The sequence below is a fragment of the Colias eurytheme genome, chromosome 2 (assembly GCF_061535395.1).
Source record: "Colias eurytheme isolate Ceu_HAF_F1 chromosome 2, ilColEury1 Martin Lab GWU primary, whole genome shotgun sequence".
In the NCBI taxonomy this organism is placed as follows: Eukaryota; Metazoa; Arthropoda; class Insecta; order Lepidoptera; family Pieridae; genus Colias; species Colias eurytheme.
Window position 1 is genome coordinate 11,883,502 of NC_142981.1, and position 18,265 is coordinate 11,901,766.

An 18,265-nucleotide genomic window follows, 5' to 3' on the forward strand; every position below is an offset into this window, starting at 1 on the left:
CGTGCCATAATCTGTATGTAACCTAAATAATATCTCGAATATAATTGAAATAAATTCCTACAATTTTAAATGTTCAAACATCAAACGTACTTCATTGTTCATTAAGTTTAAACGATATTCCTAGAAATTGCAATATGGAATTTTAACGTGGAAAAAAACATTGAACCACCTTATAATTTGTGTCAATGCCCTAAATACAGATTTTATCAATAAGTACAATTAATTTGATATTACGTATATATTGTGATAAGCAGAACTATTATTTTCTGTTCAGAATAAATTATAAAGTAGCTTTACGTAACTTTCAATACATTTTTCTAGGAATACCGTTTAGACTTAAAAATATCATGGAATGTAACGCCATTGTTAATAATTATAACGTAAAAGTGATGTAAAGTTGCATTGATAGTGTAAAAATGCGCCAGACAATAAATTATTATTTATCTGATATTAAACTGTAGTTTTATTTAGTTGTAAACCCTTTAGAATAATTTATTAAGGTTGTGTCAGTTGTGAAGAAGAGAATCTAGGCGCAATATCGTAAAGGGCGCCAAAATGAATAACATAATTATTGATATAGATATTCATCTTGTTTGTAAAGAAAAGAAATGATTTTGAAATCACTAAATGGTAAATATTACCACAGATAATAATTCAACACTACCTACTAGGTGCCTACTTGATATCAGTATTTGTTAAATGAAAATGACATGAATGCTCGTTCCGAGCAGGTAGAACCACAAATAATAATATTACTACTATTAATACAAGGCTCTAAAATATACCTAAGTATTATATAAACATCTGTAGTTATATATATCAGCAAAGCGAGCAACGGCAAATTTTCGTCAAAAAGACTATGAAAGACATTATGAGCAATAGACTACAGGCCCATATTGAAAAAGTTATGGGTCATTTGAATGCACAGATGCCGTACAAAATCAAATGACCAAATCTATCCCGGCAATATAAAATATTACAGTATCTTAAGATAAAATATTATAGTATCTTCACGTGATCTTCACCGTGTGTGACGCGTTTTATACTAGTGTCTATCAAAAATATGTAGCAATGTACAATGTTCTCAAACTTTATGATTCAACCTTGGATTCAACTAACGCCATCTCATGTCAATTGAGTCTGAAGCACAGACATATATATTAAGCATGTCTGTGGTATGAAGTATGAGTGAGCAAGGCTATGAGGCTTCATCATTTCGTATATATATCTTCAAAAAAAGTCGAGCATAAAAGCGGCACGGCTATATTTTAATAGATGTCGTGGTAATATAAAACATGTAAAATGGTTGTAAAGACAGATCAATAGATGCCGTTAGCTTCACTTTACATCCCGCTATCGAAATTTTTTTGTATTATAACATAAGAGTACGATTATATATTATATCTTAGACTCGTCTTACGAGTACGAGCAAACATTACGGAAAAAAAAAAAGGACAATTTTTGGAGGTCCTAGGCCTTTGCCTCGGACCGGAATTTAATCAGTTATACGTCACTTATGTTATTACGCTATTGCATAGTGCATACCTTTTATCTCAGACTTTGAGCGCGGCGACCAAATGTAAAAATTCCGTAACGAAAAAACCTAACACCCCCCACTCCAACCGGCACAGCGATGCGATGCTATGCAATAGCTTTACCGCGGCAGTCGTCGAGTGCCACACGTATTTTTTATCTATTATATAAAGCTGAAGAGCTGAGAAGCTGAAGAACCTCGCACATTATTAGTGGAAAAGCACCCTAATACTAAAGTCTATCAAAAATAAATTAAATGTAACAATATGTACAATGTTCTCAAACTTTATGATTCTATTAACGCCATCTGTTGTCAATTGAGTCTGAAATACTTCAGCGTGTGTGAGGCTTTGTAGCTTTATCTTCAAAAAAGTCGAGCATAAAGCGGTACGGCTATAAATACCATCCTTATTTCGATAGATGTCGTGGTAATATAAAACATGTAAAATGGTTGTAAAGACAGATCAATAGATGCCGTTAGCTTCACTTTACATCCCGCTATCGAAATTTATTTGTATTTTCATAATATCATATTATACTCATCTTGTGTGTTTTTCTAAATATATAATCATTATTATTATTTTTGGAGGTCCTAGGCCTTTGCCTCGGACCGGAATTTAATCAGATATACCTCACTTATGTTATTTATCTATTATCTATGTTAATATTATCACGGACCAATTATTGGTAATTATGATATTATTATAAAGCTGAAGAGTTTGTTTATATTATGTTTAAACGCGCTAATCTCAGGAAATATTGGTCCGATTTGAAAAATTATTTCGGTGTTAGGATAGCTTATTTATCGAGGAAAGCGAAGAGCGGAGCACTGCGGGTAAAACTGCAGGGCACAGCTGCTATTAATTAGTTCACTATCAAATGGGAGAGGGACTCTAGATGTCCGTTACTCTTTCACCACAATACCTCTCGACCAATTACGATGAAATTTTGAACTAAAAAAGCTAAGTTAGAACAAAGACTTTTTTATCAAATAGAACTAGATGTAAATGCCATGGCTATGATAAACAATGATTTTCACACAGAAAATTTCAAGATTCTAAATCAGATCAGATAAAGAAGCTTACTAAAGTCTCAAGCAGTTAGTTAATTGTGGTTTTTTTCAACGAAAAAAGGGCATTTTTTAATCATAATATCAACAGTAATTTAAAAAACCCCAAAGTATTATGGAAATACCTAAATCGAGATCTGTTCTACCAAATTTTAAATCTAACACATCACTACCACAATATATCTACTTTTAATGACCCCGATAAAATAAATACTCATTTTCTCAATATTCCAGGAGATAACAGAGCAGATACAAAATAGGTAACTACAGTTCTCCGTTTTATTTCAAAAAAAAAAGACGGGTTGCACTCCGGGAGTGCCGGCAGAAGTGAAAACTTGATTATTAACGTTCAGCATGTTTGATATTTTGGAATGGTATCCGTCTTACGCATGGAATATAAGGGCTAAAAAAAAAATCCGTCTTACGCTTTTTCGATCAGGCCACGTGTCCTGACGCGAGTTTAAGATTTTATACCCAACGCCGCTAAAGAAGTTTTCACTTCAAAAAATTCAAACGCTACAAACATTTTATTGTATTTCGGATTTGACTCGAATATTGACTGGTATATATAAGCTTGGTAAATAATTAATTCAAACACCATGTTAAAGAAAAGAACAGTTTACACTTTTACATAATTAACATTGCTAACCGGCATCTTCCATCTTGCCTACATAGTTGCCCTGTGTAGTTGCCAATATAAATGTACACATATTCCAACAAAGCTATTTGGAAAATCGTACTCAACAAGTTCTTTTACGTAATCCTAATGGCAACCACCTATTTTCAAAATCTATGAAAGTCACCAGAGGAGTACTTCAAGGTAGTATTTTAGGACCTATCCTATTTATATTGTATACAGCAGACATTACACACTCAATTAAACATTGTCAATTTCACTTATGTGCCGATGACCTACAACTTCTCATTCCTATCAGCAGCTCATATATCAAAACCTTCTTACTTTATAATGACTTGTAATACATAGCATAATTTAGTCCGTACATTAAAATTATAATACCTTGCACTGTGCAGAGTGCACGCGAGAGAAGCCTTGGATGGACTATTTTCTTCGCGATTTTTTCCCATAATATTCTAGGAATAGCATTTTATGATTAAATTGATCAAGCCATGCAAGCCGCTTTGGACACCCGTAATTATTGTCGAGTTGATTATTACTATATTACATTACACATCCATAGTTAGATATTTTTTAATAAACTGCCTTTTTTTCGTTTTTTACTCTTACAAATTCTTTCAATTTTTACACGTTGTAAAGTGTCGCTATTGTGGGAGAAAAATGAAGATGGTAAACCGTGGCAAAGCTACTATTTATTGAGTCCTGTCTATCCCAGTACCTAACACATTTCAACAAAATCGGTTAGGTTCACATTTAATATAACGTAGTAGTAACAAAATACACGTGAAAAAGCAATCCCACCAAAAACATTTTCATGTAAAATGTTGCCAAGACGAGCCCATATGACTCGCACTGTCAAAAAGTTATCAGATCTCATGTAGAGCCAAGCTTCTAACACTACACGCCCTAACTCTACAAGGCCTAACTTCACAAACTCTACACGTTAGTCAAAATATGTGGCTTGGCCATTTCGCTACATTCACATCGGCGTAAGGTGAAAAATTAATTCACTGTTCATTACTTTTGTGTTATACAATAGTTCTTGTAGTAACGAACGGCCAAGCCACATATTTTGACTAAGGTGTAGAGTTTGTGAAGTTAGGCCTTGTAGAGTTAGGGCGTGTAGTGTTAGAAGCTTGGCTCTACATGAGATCTGATAACTTTTTGACAGTGCGAGTCATATGGGCTCGTCTTGGCAACATTTTACATGAAAATGTTTTTGGTGGGATTTCATTTCTTTTTGTAGGTTGTTTGTAACAATTTTTTTTTTAACAAGGAGTACCTATACATATATATATCTAGGGGAACCAAGTTTTAGATTATTAGATTAGACCTCTAGCGTCATCAAAATTTAATTTAAAATTACAGGTCTCATACAAACTCCCATCCCCTAGTTTAAGGGGTTGGGGGATGAAAGTTACAAGTTTTATAATTTTTTTGTTGTTTGTGTGCTAATACTAGCTTACATACAAAATTTCAGCTTTCTAGGACATTAGGAAATACCTTAAGAATTTTGATGATCATCAGTGAGTCAGTGACGAAATTAGCGTTTTTTAGATATAAATAAAATCTGAAGTATAAAAGCTAATGTAATTAAAACTTAATATGTTCAATAAGTCCGCTATTGACAATATATCCCGAAAATTTTGTTGATCTAGCATAATCCAAACCCAAGTTATGAGGGTTCAAAAAAACGTCGAAGCGCTTCGAGAAAAGGTAGGTAGTGCCCGTGCGCCTCGCTTGGCTTGTCTTGGCGGGGGCACTACCGTGCCCCCAGATTGACAGCATATATCGGTAACATGAACAACAGCGAAATCTCATAAATTTTATAAATGCGAAAGAAACTCTGTCTGTCTGTCTGTTACTCAATCACGCCTAAACTACTAAACCAATTTTCATGAAATTTGGTATGGAGATATTTTGATACCCGAGAAAGGACACAGGCTACTTTTTATCCCGGGAAAATGACGCAATCCCGGAAATCCCACGGGAACGGGAACTATGCGGGTTTTTCTTTGACTGCGCGGGCGAAAACCTAGTCATAATATAACCTCGTAACGCCCAGGCTATTTTTACCAAACATTGGCTTGCAGCCCAAGTACCTTTTAAAAGGTTCACATGGTGCGGACCCGGAGGTGATGAAATCTAAAAAAAGTGCCTTATTATTTCCGTATGAGCGTGGGATTTTTTCTGCATGTAAATGTATGTCAGTGGAAGGTTTTGAGACACTAAATAACCCCAAATTCGTTATCCTTTATTTAGGCATATGGGCTTTAATGTATTACAAAACCCGATTTCGCAAAATTCGTATTTTTTAAATTATTGATTAGCGGTAGACAATATAGGGTTTATTTTATATTACAAAAAACAATGAACATAAATATTTGGATTAATACATGTCTTCCAAAATTTTAATGACCAAAAAGATATCTCACACTAACAATCTGAGAAAAAAATATCAATTTTTGAACAATATGATCATTATTTTCTGTACTTATTATTTTTAAAGGCTAGTTTATCACGTGTTTTAGGATTTCTATCAGAAGAAATCCACTTCCAACAGATGACAGAAGCAAAAATTAGCAAGTTTCTAAATTGGACCCAAAAACACTATATAATAGCAACCCATATACCTTTTAAAATCAGAATGATAGTAGGTAAATTGATATATTTCTATAGAAATTTTAAATAATTTCGCAAATAAGAGTTGGTTTTTAATAAAAAAATATTATTTTCAGATTCTTCAGAACTGGAAGAGCTTTCTTGGTTTTGGTTTATGTTGTAATCCTCATCTCCAAATAGTTCATACTCTTCTATATCTGACTGATTTAATACTTCTAAAGCTTCTTCGATTTGCTCATCTCTCATTGGGTTACCTGAAAAGGATAGGTACTAAAATATTCTGTAACAGACTAAATAATTTACTTTATATTATGAAGGAGAAAACGGTCTAAATCATAAGTTGCAAAGGCAAATCAAATTGATTAGTGGTTTATTCCCTTATACCGTAGTATATTATTATTAGTCTGTGCTTATACCTTTTAAAATCCAATAATATGTTAATACTCTTATACCTTCTAAAAGGTATCCAGATTTTACGAGGTTATTTTACACGCATATTCTTTATTTTCGCGTAAATCTAAATCTTATATATAAAATTCTCGTGTCACAATGTTAGTCTGCATACTCCTCCGAAACGGGTGGACCGATTCTCATGAAATTTTCTGTGCATATCGGGTAAGTCTGAGAATCGGCCAACATCTATTTTTCATATGTACCACGGGCGAAGCCGGGGCGGGCCGCTAGTGTAATTATAATATTTACTTATTTGTCAACAAGCAGAGTAAGATACTCTCAGTTAAAAACCTAAGATTGCATCAATAATCATGGATTGAACTTACCACGTCCTCTAGTCAGTCAAGATGGCCAGACTTTTCGCCGGAAATTACATATATTTTATTTTTCTATTGGCACTATTGCTTAACCATAGACAAAAACATACTTTCCAGTAGCCGGATAAAAAACAGTAATTAGATTTGGCGCGTAATTTAAAATGTTACGGCGTTTTCAAATCAGATACAGTCAGATACCTTTAAAAAGGTACCGTGGGCGTTTATGTCATAAAGTTGGATAACCCTTATTAAAACGCTGGGAGCTATACTTCCCACGTCTCAGATTGAAGTAAATCGTGTTTTATTTTTATATGCTTAATAGTAGGGGAGCCCAAGAGGGGATTTTGGGATTTACTCGAGCGCGTCAGATTACTATAAGGGACGGTACCTTAGCTATTCATTAGTACCTCTAGTCAATATGAGCAGTTATGGTTGGTGGGTGCGCTCAGGGGCCCCGCTGGAAAATTTGAATAATCCATAATTCCCTAAGGTTGAGCTCGAATCGTCAGATTAGCGAAATGGGGACTTCTTATATTGTAATTAACCCCCCCATATATTAATCTGACGCGCTCGAATAATATTACTTTAATTTTTTACCCTTTCTTCACAGCGATTAAATCGCCACTTAAATCGTCAGATTAACGTATACTTTTTTTCAGTGACGTCCTGGAGCATGCAAAATATCAATATCTAACGCGCTTGAGTATTTCCAAGCCAATTTTTTTCTTTTTTAAATTAAAAAAAATCAAAAAACCCTTCCCCACCGCTAAAAGTGAAAACATTATAGGACCTTTTTTTCTCGCTATGGTCTAATCTACCAATTCTAATAGGTTCCCGTGACGCTCGAGTAAATCCACATTTAGCATCCTGGGCTCCCCTACTATAAACCTAATGCAGTGTAATATTTATCTACGCAATCTTAACATTTCAGAGAACTTTTTTTCATGGAAACACTTTTCAGAGAACTATTACATGTCATGGTAAACACACGTCAAAGTCAGGTGACGTGATTTTGCCACCGAAAACGATCGTTATTTTTTAGTTTTTTGTGTAGTGCTGAAAAAAAATTAGATAAGTAGATTTGAGTTTTAGCTATGTAAACTAGACTATATTACGGTTGCGTGAAACGTAAAAATATGCCCAGAATCTTTCGTTTATACCTTGGTAGAGTCGATTGAAATTATGTCTATAAGTGGGTAGATATCATCCCAGTGTTCTTCACTGCACACGACATTCGGAAATTCTACTTATATATAAAATCCGTGTGTCTAAAAAATCTTTTTTAGTTGGTATAAGCAACTTATATTTTATTATTATTCATTATTTCCTGATCAGATAATTAGACATCTTAACTCAATACGTATTTACCTATTGCTTTTATTTTGTTTTAGAAAAATGCCTTGTTTATGTTGAAGTCATTCATTTTTCAATTCCCGAATTCTTCCCTTAGTAAAAGAAACTTGCATTGATGAGTACTTTCACCTGCTTTATTAAAAAATATGATCTATATAATTTTTTACGATAAAATTAAATTCACAAGTGGAGTCAGGGCAACTAGCTAGTGTTTGAAAATATTGGTGTCATACTGGACACTGGGAGCTATAGTTCCCACCTTTCCAACCTTTTTACAAGAGAGAACAGATGACGGGATATATACTTCCCACCAAAAAAAGGTTACTTCCCCCCCACTAACCCCTCTTTTGTGTGTATTTTTGAAATCTACGACCCAAAATTACCCAGGAACGTATCTTACTTTTTTGTTAACTCCTCCACAGGCTCGCGTTTGAATAAGGGATAACAGCTTGGGCCGGTACCACTATCGAGCTGCATGCCTTTTAATAGGTATCTGGGCGTTACGAGGATAAATATGATTGAACCTTTCAAAATAAAACAACAGCTAACAAACAATCAATTTATTACTCAATCTGGGTTATAAACATCATCACTATACTGTTCACAAAATTGTTCCGTATCTTCTTCTTGCCCGTAATAAAAACCATTATCGCTATCATCTTTATAACCATCTATAGATTCCTCATCCAAATCCTTTATTCTGGAACAATGGACGAGGTTTTTGCTATCTAGGACTTCTGTTTCTTCGGCTAAGACTCTGGCTTTATACTTGGCGTAGGCCGCTCCGTATCTTTTGACGTCCTCATTGAATAAGTCCGGGGGATCGTTGTATATTTTGTCCTCGCCATCATCGCTTGAGAGGTCATCTGAATTACAGGAAAAATTTATTATATTTTTTTTCTTAATGCTTAGTCAAAATAACTCTTAATTGAAAACCTTCTTTGAACAGTAATTTGGAAAGGAAACTAAAAGTATAAGTAAACAAATAAAACTAATTATTTTAGGATAAGTCAAAAATGTTTCGATTTTACGCCAATATCAACAGGCGCAGGTAAACTGTCCATTTTTCGTTATACCAGCTAGTTAGATTTATCAGAATTCTGAGCATTTCAATATAAAAATGTAATATTTTGTAATTTCTCACCATATACAGGGTGTAATCGTTAAGTGTGCACAGGCGATTATTCCGTAACTATTGCAGATATCAAAAAACTTTTAACTGATATCAAAAGCCCTTTACCTAATATGTAAAATGACAATAATAACGTTTTAAAAATAAAACGGGAAATATTCAAAAATTTTACATCAAACACGCCCATACATTTTGTATGAGATATGACTATCCCCAACATGTAATATGAAAAGTTTTGGTTCTTTTTTTGGTTTTGTGCTTAAATTACTTCGCAAATAATGAAAATTCATTTAGAAACTGTAAAAAGAGCTCGACGTGGAATACAATGGTATGCCAAAACGAGGATGTCACTTCGAACATTTGCTTTGAATACAAAATGTATGGGAAATTAAATGTATGGGCGTATTTGATGTAAAATTTTCGGATATTTTCCGTTTTATTTTTAAAAAGTTATTTTCGTCATTTTAATCATTAGATACAGGGCTTTCGATATCAGTTTATAGTTTTTTGATATCTGCAATAGTTACGGAATAATCGCCTGTGCACACTTAACGATTACACCCTGTATAACCCTTTAGGCTATATTAGGCTTTTTAACATTAAACAAAAGTGAAACATAGAATGTTTGTAAAACTAACCTATATCACACCGCTTCATAGCCGCAATCATATCATCTTCATCAATCATCGATGCTACTTGCTTCTGTATCCGGGTAATCGTTCCGCCAGTTGTTCTCATCATTGGAGTCATCATCATCATCAGCCTCGTCCGATGATTCATTGTGATATGTGCCTAGGATGAGGTCTGTTTCGTAGTTCTCGATGCTGCATTAAAATAAATACCTAATAACTATATCCAACTATAGATCCTTACAAACTACATATTTATCATATTGGCAAAATAAGTAGAAATTGTAGAAAGATAAGGTGATACAACTAAAAATTTTCAGTCTATTGGATACAAGTTTTCAATAAAAAAAGCTGTAGCTAGTGAAATAGAATATACCTATACAGGGTTTCTTGTAAAACACCAGCAACCTCGCAGGACAAGATAGCTAACATCATACGTAACAACAATCGTTCTACGACTTTTGGCATAACGCAATAAATTACTTTCAAGTTCAAAGGCGCTATAGCGCCGCTCCGCCCCTACCTTCCCCCTCTCGTTCGCTTCTTGTTCACGTATTTTTTGGGATTCACGTAGAATTTATATTAATATTAAAACGGAAAATTAAATGAATATATATATCTATTTATATGAGCGTTTTCAAAAAAAAGTGTACCCCTCACTTTCGGCATGTCCCCTGTGTTTCAAGTCGAATAACAAGTAAAATTTATATTATGGCTAATTATTGTAATGCTTGAAAAGTATTAAATACATCATAATTTGATAAATGCAAATAATTAATTCAAGGAAACATTGCGTACTATTTTTGAAATAATCATTTTTAAAACTAAAGTGTCAGTTTTTGGCGTGTCCCCATCCAAGTTCTTCGATGTTAGAGAAGCGATACTTAAAAGTTTTATACCAGGGTACCATAAGTTTTAGTGTCGTTTAAAAGTACATTTATTTGCGAATCGTCGCATGTAGTTCATAATTACGGCCTTATAATCGTTTAAAAACAATTTGATTTCCAAAAATATCTTAAAAAGTGGTACCGACCGGACATGTCGGGTTTACCACGGCTAATAATGCCACTTAGAAATTTTAGATTACTATTTGAATTTGTTTAATGGCAAAATTATCGTTTACTTTCACCGTCCGCCAATTTAAAAAAGCTTATTTTCAAATACAGTTCGAGTAAAACAGATGTGTTTTGTGAGTGCAACGGCCGTTGAAATTTCTACTGTCTGGTTTGAGACATATTATTACTTGATACAGGTAAGTAAACATCGTTTAAATACTTTCAGAAGATGAGCAATATATTCATTAACCGTTATTTACATTTGATAATGAGTGTAGGCACATTTTTTCGTCAGAATATAATTTTGACTAAAAACTGAGAAGAAAACGTCACGTCAGTTTTGCAACATTTTGCTTCGTGACCTATAGGCTGACAAGAAAAGTCGCAAAACTGACAGCATAAAGCCAAGTCTAGATTGTTATTGTAATATTCTTCATAATTTTTATAATTTTTTTCATATTTTTAGGTTTCACTAATCTCGGGACCAAAAAGGACATGTATAATTTGCAAAAAATGGTATTGCAATGAAAGCGTTGGTCAGCAGGTATACCCTGAATACCTACATATGTGATACATGTATGGAAAGTTAAAAGGTGTAGAGTATTTATTTCTTCTGAAGCTTGAGATTAGTTTTTTTGTCTTATCATCATTCTTCCTACTGTTATAGGAGTTTGCTGGAAGTTTTGATACTTTAACCACTTATCTTTTTTTCTTTTTTTTCAGATTGGAAAACATTCTAACCACAAAGCTCCAACAACATGGTTATTTTTCAGTTGCAACTGATCTCTGTTAAATTTATAAGGAACGGTTCCTAAATTGTGATAAGGTTCCAGTTAATATAATGTTCGTAACTTTTTACATCGTTTTTTTATTCGTATTACACTTCGTGTCCTAAGAAGTAGTATTGACCTAAACGGTATCTTATTATTTATTTAGACTTATTGGGTTAACAGTACTTCTAAAGACATCTGTATAACCGGCTAAAGATATATCCTACTTATACATATTTTGCGAAACTCGCCATAACTCTGAGTTTTACCCTAAAATTGATACTGTGTCAAACTGTGTGTTGGTGTATTTTTTTTATGAGACTAAAATAAAATTTTTGTAAACGTATTCTCGGTTTTATTTTAACCATGTAGGTAAATTGGATTAAATATAAACCTAGCCTTATAAAAAATGGTCTATCGGTTTTGCGACAGTCCCCCGTTTTGCGACAAGAAAAATTTTAGTTTTTACATTTTTTTATTATAAGGGACACAAATAATTTGATTTCAATATTTAAAATGGTTTAACTGTTCCGAAATAAAATAATCACTTTGCCGATTTTAATCGAAATGTATTAAGTATCGTAAAAGTAACGGCTACCTTGGCATCAGCTGTGGCAAAACAGAACTTAAAGCTAGTTTAATAGGAATTTTATTAATTTGTCGACTTCAATTTTCTATTATTTTAATAATGTATGTTATAATCTTCGTAACACAATCAAAATATTTTGCGTCTTTCTTCGTAGTTAATAGTTACATGAGCATTGATGACTGTCGCAAAACTGACACTTTTTTTCACAGTCCCAATTTATTTTGATGATTTCTCGTAAAACAAATTAATCTGCAAGCAATTAAATATAATTTCACTTACTATGATGTATATTTAAAATTTCTAAATCAAAATTTCATTAAAAATGCAACATTTAAAATTTATCCATAAATTCAGCCATGGTACACTTTTTTTTGAAAACGCTCTTATACAATGTTCTTTAACTTTATGATTCTACTAACGCCATCTGTTGTCAATTGAGTCTAAAGTATGAGTGAGCAAGGCTATGTGGCTTCATTATTTCGTTACTACAAAAAGTCGAGCATAAAAGCGGCACGGCTATAAGTACCATCGTTATTTCGATAGATGTCGTGGTAATAATATAAAAAAATGTAAAATGGTTGTAAAGACAGATCAATAGATGCCGTTAGCTTCACTTTACATCCCGCTATCGAAATTTATTTGTATTTTCATAATATCCTATTATACACGTCTTACTTTTACTAACACTGTGTGTTTTTCTAAGTTTATAACGGTTATTTTTGGAGGTCCTAGGCCTTTGCCTCGGACCGGAATTTAATCAGATATATAGTTAATATTGTAGAACTGAACTGAAGGGTTTGTTTGTATGTTTAAACTTTAAACGCGCTAATCTCAGGAACTATTGGTCCGATGTGAAAAATTATTTCAGTGTTAGGATAGCTTATTTATCGAGCGAAAGCGAAGAGCGGAGCACTGCGGGTAAAACTGCAGCCTTGCATCAAACGGGAGAGGGACTCTAGATGTCCGTTACTCTTTCACCACAATAGGTAGGTACCTCTCGACCAATTAGGTACGATGAAATTTTGAACTAAAAAAGCTAAGTTAGAACGAAGGCTTATTTATCAAATAGAACTAGATGTACCTAAATGAAATACTGGATCGAAATATTATGACGTAGGTATGGCCATGGCTATGAATTATGATAAACAATTATTTTCACACAGAAAATTTCAAGATTCTAAATCAGATCAGATAAAGAAGCTTACTAAAGTCTCAAGCAGTAATAGTTAATTGTGGTTTTTTCAACGAAAAAAGGGCATTTTAACGTGATAACGTTTTAATCGGAATCGTTTTAGTCGGGTGACATGTTCAGAAACTTGTGTCACACCAAAACCTCACGAGCGCGATCGCAGGTATAACGAGAGAGAGACGGACCGATCTCCCGTCTCATCTCGAGCGCTGCCACCAATAAGACGTTATCACGTAAACATCTCGATCGTAAACCTACTTTACAAACAACCAATTTTTGACGTGACAACGTCTTAAATTAGGTTGCGACTGGGAGTCGCTTATGAAAAAGTGTAACGCTCGGTAACGTTACGATGAGTCACCGAACGAGAGAGAGGCCCGCGGTCTGCCGCGCGCGCAGCACATAAATATTCTACCGAGAAAAAGACGTTGTCACGTAAAATCTTCGCCCGTAAAACCGACTTTACAGGCAACCATTTTTTTAATCATAATATTAACAGTAATTTAAAAAACCCCAAAGTATTATGGAAATATCTAAATCGAGATCTGTTCTACCAAATGTTAAATCTAACAGTTAACACATCACTACCACATACTTTTAATGACCCCGATAAAATAAATACTCATTTTCTCAATATTCTAGGAGATAACAGAGCAGATACAAAATAGGTAACTACAGTTCTCCGTTTTATTTCAAAAAAATTTTCAAACGCTACGGTCTACATTTTATTGTATTTCGGATTTGACTCAAATACTATTGACTGGTATATAACTTATTACTAAATATTACACATCCATAGATATTTAAAAAAAAATGACGTGTGGCACTCGGGGACTGCCGCGGTAAAGCTATTGCATGCTATGCCTTCAAGCCACACCTCCGTGCCCGTCGGAGTGGGGAGCGTCAGGTTTTTCGTTACTAAATTTCTGGATTCGGTCCCCGCGCTCAAGGCCCGCGATAGAAGCTATGCAATAGCTTAAAAACTGTCTTTTTTGCTCTTATAAAATCTTTCAATTTTTACACGTAATAAAGGCAAGACAATGTCGTTATTGTGGGAGAAAAACGAAGATGATAAACCGTGGCAAAGCTACTATTATCCTGTCTATCTCAATAACACATTTCAACAAAATCGGTTAGGTTCACATTTATAACGTAGTACTTAGTAGTAACAACGTACATATGAAAAAGCAATTGACAGCATATTATATCGGTAACATGAACAACAGCGAAATCTCATAAATTTTAGGGCTATAAATATGATTGAATCTTTCAAAATAAAACAACAGATAACAAACAATCAATTCATTACTCAATCTGGGTTATAAACATCATCACTATACTGTTCACAAAATTGTTCCGTATCTTCTTCTTGCCCATAATAAAAACCATTATCGCTATCATCTTTATAGCCATCTATAGATTCCTCATCCAAATCCTTTATTCTGGAACAATGGACGAGGTTTTTGCTATCTAGGACTTCTGTTTCTTCGGCTATGACTCTGGCTTTATACTTGGCGTAGGCCGCTCCGTATCTTTTGACGTCCTCATTGAATAAGTCCGGGGGATCATTGTATATTTTGTCCTCGCCATCATCACTTGAGAGGTCATCTGAATTACAGGAAAAATTTATTATATTTTTTTCTTAATGCTTAGTCAAAATAACTCGTATTTAAAAATCTTCTTTGAACAGCAATTTGGAAAGGAAACTAAAAGTAACAAATAAAACTAATTATTTTAGGATAAGTCAAAAATGTTTCGATTTTACGCCAATATCAACAGGCGCAGGTAAACTGTCCAATTTTCATTATCCCAGCTACATAGTTAGATTTATCAGAATTTTATTTATTTTATTTATTGAGATCATCCAACACCTGTCACAACAATACTTATTATATAGTACAAGTTACAATATGTTCTAGCCGCTCCAAGTTGATCAAAATTTCTGCATTTTCCCACTCAGTTCCAAATGTTAAATGTCACAACCGCACAAGTGTAAGTGACTGAAATTTGAGTCCTGTCTCTCCGATATATACTGGACATTGTCGAAGTTCCTTTAATTAAGATTTTTCCTTTAATTAAGATTGGGTGGAGCCATTAATTAAGAGAAGAAGAAGAAGTTACAATAAAAAATTTTGACAATTGTGACAAACAATTATAGGACAACACAACATGGAAAAAAAATAAAAAAAATGTTGTGTGGTTTTATGAAACCACGGTAAAAGTGAAACTTTCCGAACACTGCTTTATACCTACTCGGCAGCCGACCGTCACGCGAAATGCGCTACACAGACCAAAAAGTTTGAGACGATGTAATAAAAATTTTACTTTAATAATAATAATTACATTTGAGTCAAGTCACGTCACAAAACGAAAAGAATACAAACCAAAATATCAAGACAATTCTTTGAAACATTTACGTATTCTATGACAGTTGTCGTGAAAAATATCAATACAATTGGCATACTCATTGACTAGTTTACTTAATCTACAGACGGGGGAATTTCGGCCAAAAACCGTCCTACGCAGAGGAGGAACCAAAGGTGTAATTTTATTACGCGGGTATCTAGAAGGAACTCTGAGATTAAATTTATTTAACAATTGCGGACAATCAATTTTATTCTGAAAGAATTCATTATTTAAATATAAAAATGTAATATTTTGTAATTAGGCTTATTAATGTAATAAGGCTATATTAGGCTTTTTAACATTAAACAAAATTGAAACATAGAATGTTTGTAAAACTAACCTATATCACACCGCTCCATAGCCGCAATCATATCATCTTCATCGATGCTACTTGCTTCTGTATCCGGGTAATCGTTCCGCCAGTTGTTCTCATCATTGGAGTCATCATCATCATCAGCCTCGTCCGATGATTCATTGTGATATGTGCCTAGGATGAGGTCTGTTTCGTAGTTCTCGATGCTGCAATATAATAAATAATAACTATATCCAACTATAGATCCTTACAAACTACATATTTATCATATTGGCAAACTAAGTATAGAAATTGTAAAAAGATAAGGTGATAAAACTAAAACTTTTCAGTCTATTGGATACAAGTTTTCAATAAAAAAGCTGTAGCTAGTGAAATAGAATATAATATATATGTTACGGCTAAAGGTAGGTGAGAACATAAACTTAAGATTAGCCGGCTAAACTTAGGTTTATTTTCGACGAGGTGTTAATGTTAGTTTGTTCTATCTTTAGCCGGCTAAACTTAAGTGTAACCGCAGGCCCTTGGCTAAAAATGTAGAAGGAAACTGGTACTTCGCCGGCTGCTGCCGCAGCACGCTCGCTGCGCTCGCTCGGCTCGTGCGGGTCTTAAGAGTTCTAACCTAACCTAACCTAGCCACCAGCTTTCTGCCCTGAGTCCGGGGTGGGTAGATTTGGTTACTATAATACATGTAAGGAACAGGGCGAGTGTTTTCTGGCACTTCGCCGGCTGCTGCCGCAGCACGCTCGCTACCTAACCTAGCCACCAGCTTTCTGCGTGCGGGCCCCTCAAGCCCTCCACCGGCCCGGCGCGCCCATCGAATACATTTTTAGCCGTTTCGTTTCGGTTAATGTGCACATTAACCGGCTATTATAAGGCTAAGACGCAAACAAACATGTTTTCGAACTTTAGCTGCTTCTCGAAAATAAACCTAAGTTTAGCCGGCTAATCTTAAGTTTATGTTCACACCTACCTTTAGCCGTAACATATACACTATACAGGGTTACTTGTTAATCACCAGCAACCTCGCAGGACAAGATAGCTAACATCATACGTAACAACATTTGTTCTACGACTTTTGGCATAACGCAATAAATTATTTTTAAATGATTTTTTAAGCTTTTATTGTACTCTCCTAACATATTTTATAAGTCTATGCAGCGCTGACTGTCGCAGATATAGGGTCATTGCGCCTGTTCGCGTCCACATGCCTATTCGCGTCCATTTTGCGGATATCTTTTAGAAAATTCACGAAAATAAGTATACTTTAAGTAAAATTGTAATAAGAAAAATTTCCGATAATACCTCAATGTATAAGAGACATGCACACATATTCAAAATAAGCCTGCGCACCGCCTATCCTATTAAAAAAATATTTAATTTTGGCTATTAAACGAGAGAGCTAAAACGCGCGGGATTTTGAGAAAAAAATAGTGCGCAGCGTCGCGTTTGACGGTAAGTATCTTATTGTTAAATGTGAATTTTTGAATATGTAACTGTTTCTTTACTTTGCTAACAGAACATGGAATAGTATGGATTATAAATCAGCTTATTTATTTTACAATTAATAGCTAAAATAAGGTGGACGCGAATTACTACACCGAATTTGTACTACTTCCATTTTGCGTCCACGGTGGGCGCAAACTATACCTATAGTGCATAACAATAGAACATATTGCGTCCACATTGTTTTTCATTACGTAGCAATGAATTGTTTGTTAATATATGTAATTTAAAATAGATTGTAAATTTTTGACTAAGACTACAAGTTGATAATTTAAATTTTCATTCAAATTAGCAAATTTTTATGCTATTTTTTCATTTTAAAATGGGTATTCTAAGAATGAGACTAGTATCTTTGAGAATGAGAGTCAATAAGTCTGTGGATAAGAAAATAATATAAACAAAAAAGAAATTTAATTCTAATAAATAGGGTAGGTAGGTAATCTTAATAGAACTGATTATTATTTATTTACATAACGTAACTTAGTTTTTTGTTAATTTTTAGTTCTATTAATGATGAGAAGATAAATATAAATAAGTTTTTCCAGTTTCCTTACAGTGAATTATATTAATAATAATGTTGATTTTAGGGTTCCGAACCTCAAAAGGAAAAAACCGGAATCCTTGTAGGATCACTTTGATATCCGTCCGTCTGTATGTCCGTCTGCCGGTCTGTCTTTCTGTCAAGACCCATTTTC

The 18,265-nt window shown here is 34.0% G+C and overlaps 2 protein-coding genes and 2 long non-coding RNA genes across 5 annotated transcripts; 1 reads left to right on the plus strand and 3 right to left on the minus strand.

The window, feature by feature from the left end:
* Positions 1-5,277: 5,277 nt before the first annotated feature.
* On the minus strand, positions 5,278-6,843 carry LOC149910710 (uncharacterized). Of its 2 annotated transcripts, XR_016457374.1 has the most exons (3): positions 6,641-6,823; positions 5,873-6,115; positions 5,278-5,384 (listed from the first exon to the last, which is right to left on the minus strand). It is a non-coding gene; the product is annotated as an uncharacterized LOC149910710 (long non-coding RNA). The 2 variants fall into 2 exon arrangements; XR_016457372.1 differs by lacking the exon at positions 5,278-5,384 and having other exon boundaries at positions 5,941-6,115; positions 6,641-6,843.
* A 1,688-nt stretch (positions 6,844-8,531) lies between these two features.
* Positions 8,532-10,024, minus strand: LOC149910711 (uncharacterized). Its single transcript, XM_090116214.1, has 2 exons — positions 9,755-10,024; positions 8,532-8,850 (listed from the first exon to the last, which is right to left on the minus strand). The coding sequence occupies exons 1-2, from the start codon at positions 9,894-9,896 to the stop codon at positions 8,552-8,554; spliced, it is 441 nt and encodes a 146-aa protein (XP_089972340.1). The 5' UTR covers positions 9,897-10,024; the 3' UTR covers positions 8,532-8,551.
* Positions 10,025-10,812: 788 nt separating this feature from the next.
* LOC149910712 (uncharacterized) lies at positions 10,813-11,658 on the plus strand. Its single transcript, XR_016458159.1, has 3 exons — positions 10,813-10,997; positions 11,267-11,393; positions 11,524-11,658. It is a non-coding gene; the product is annotated as an uncharacterized LOC149910712 (long non-coding RNA).
* A 2,999-nt stretch (positions 11,659-14,657) lies between these two features.
* Positions 14,658-17,573, minus strand: LOC149910713 (uncharacterized). The gene is made up of 2 exons (XM_090116226.1): positions 16,095-17,573; positions 14,658-14,956 (listed from the first exon to the last, which is right to left on the minus strand). The coding sequence occupies exons 1-2, from the start codon at positions 16,123-16,125 to the stop codon at positions 14,658-14,660; spliced, it is 330 nt and encodes a 109-aa protein (XP_089972352.1). The 5' UTR covers positions 16,126-17,573.
* Positions 17,574-18,265: the final 692 nt, after the last annotated feature.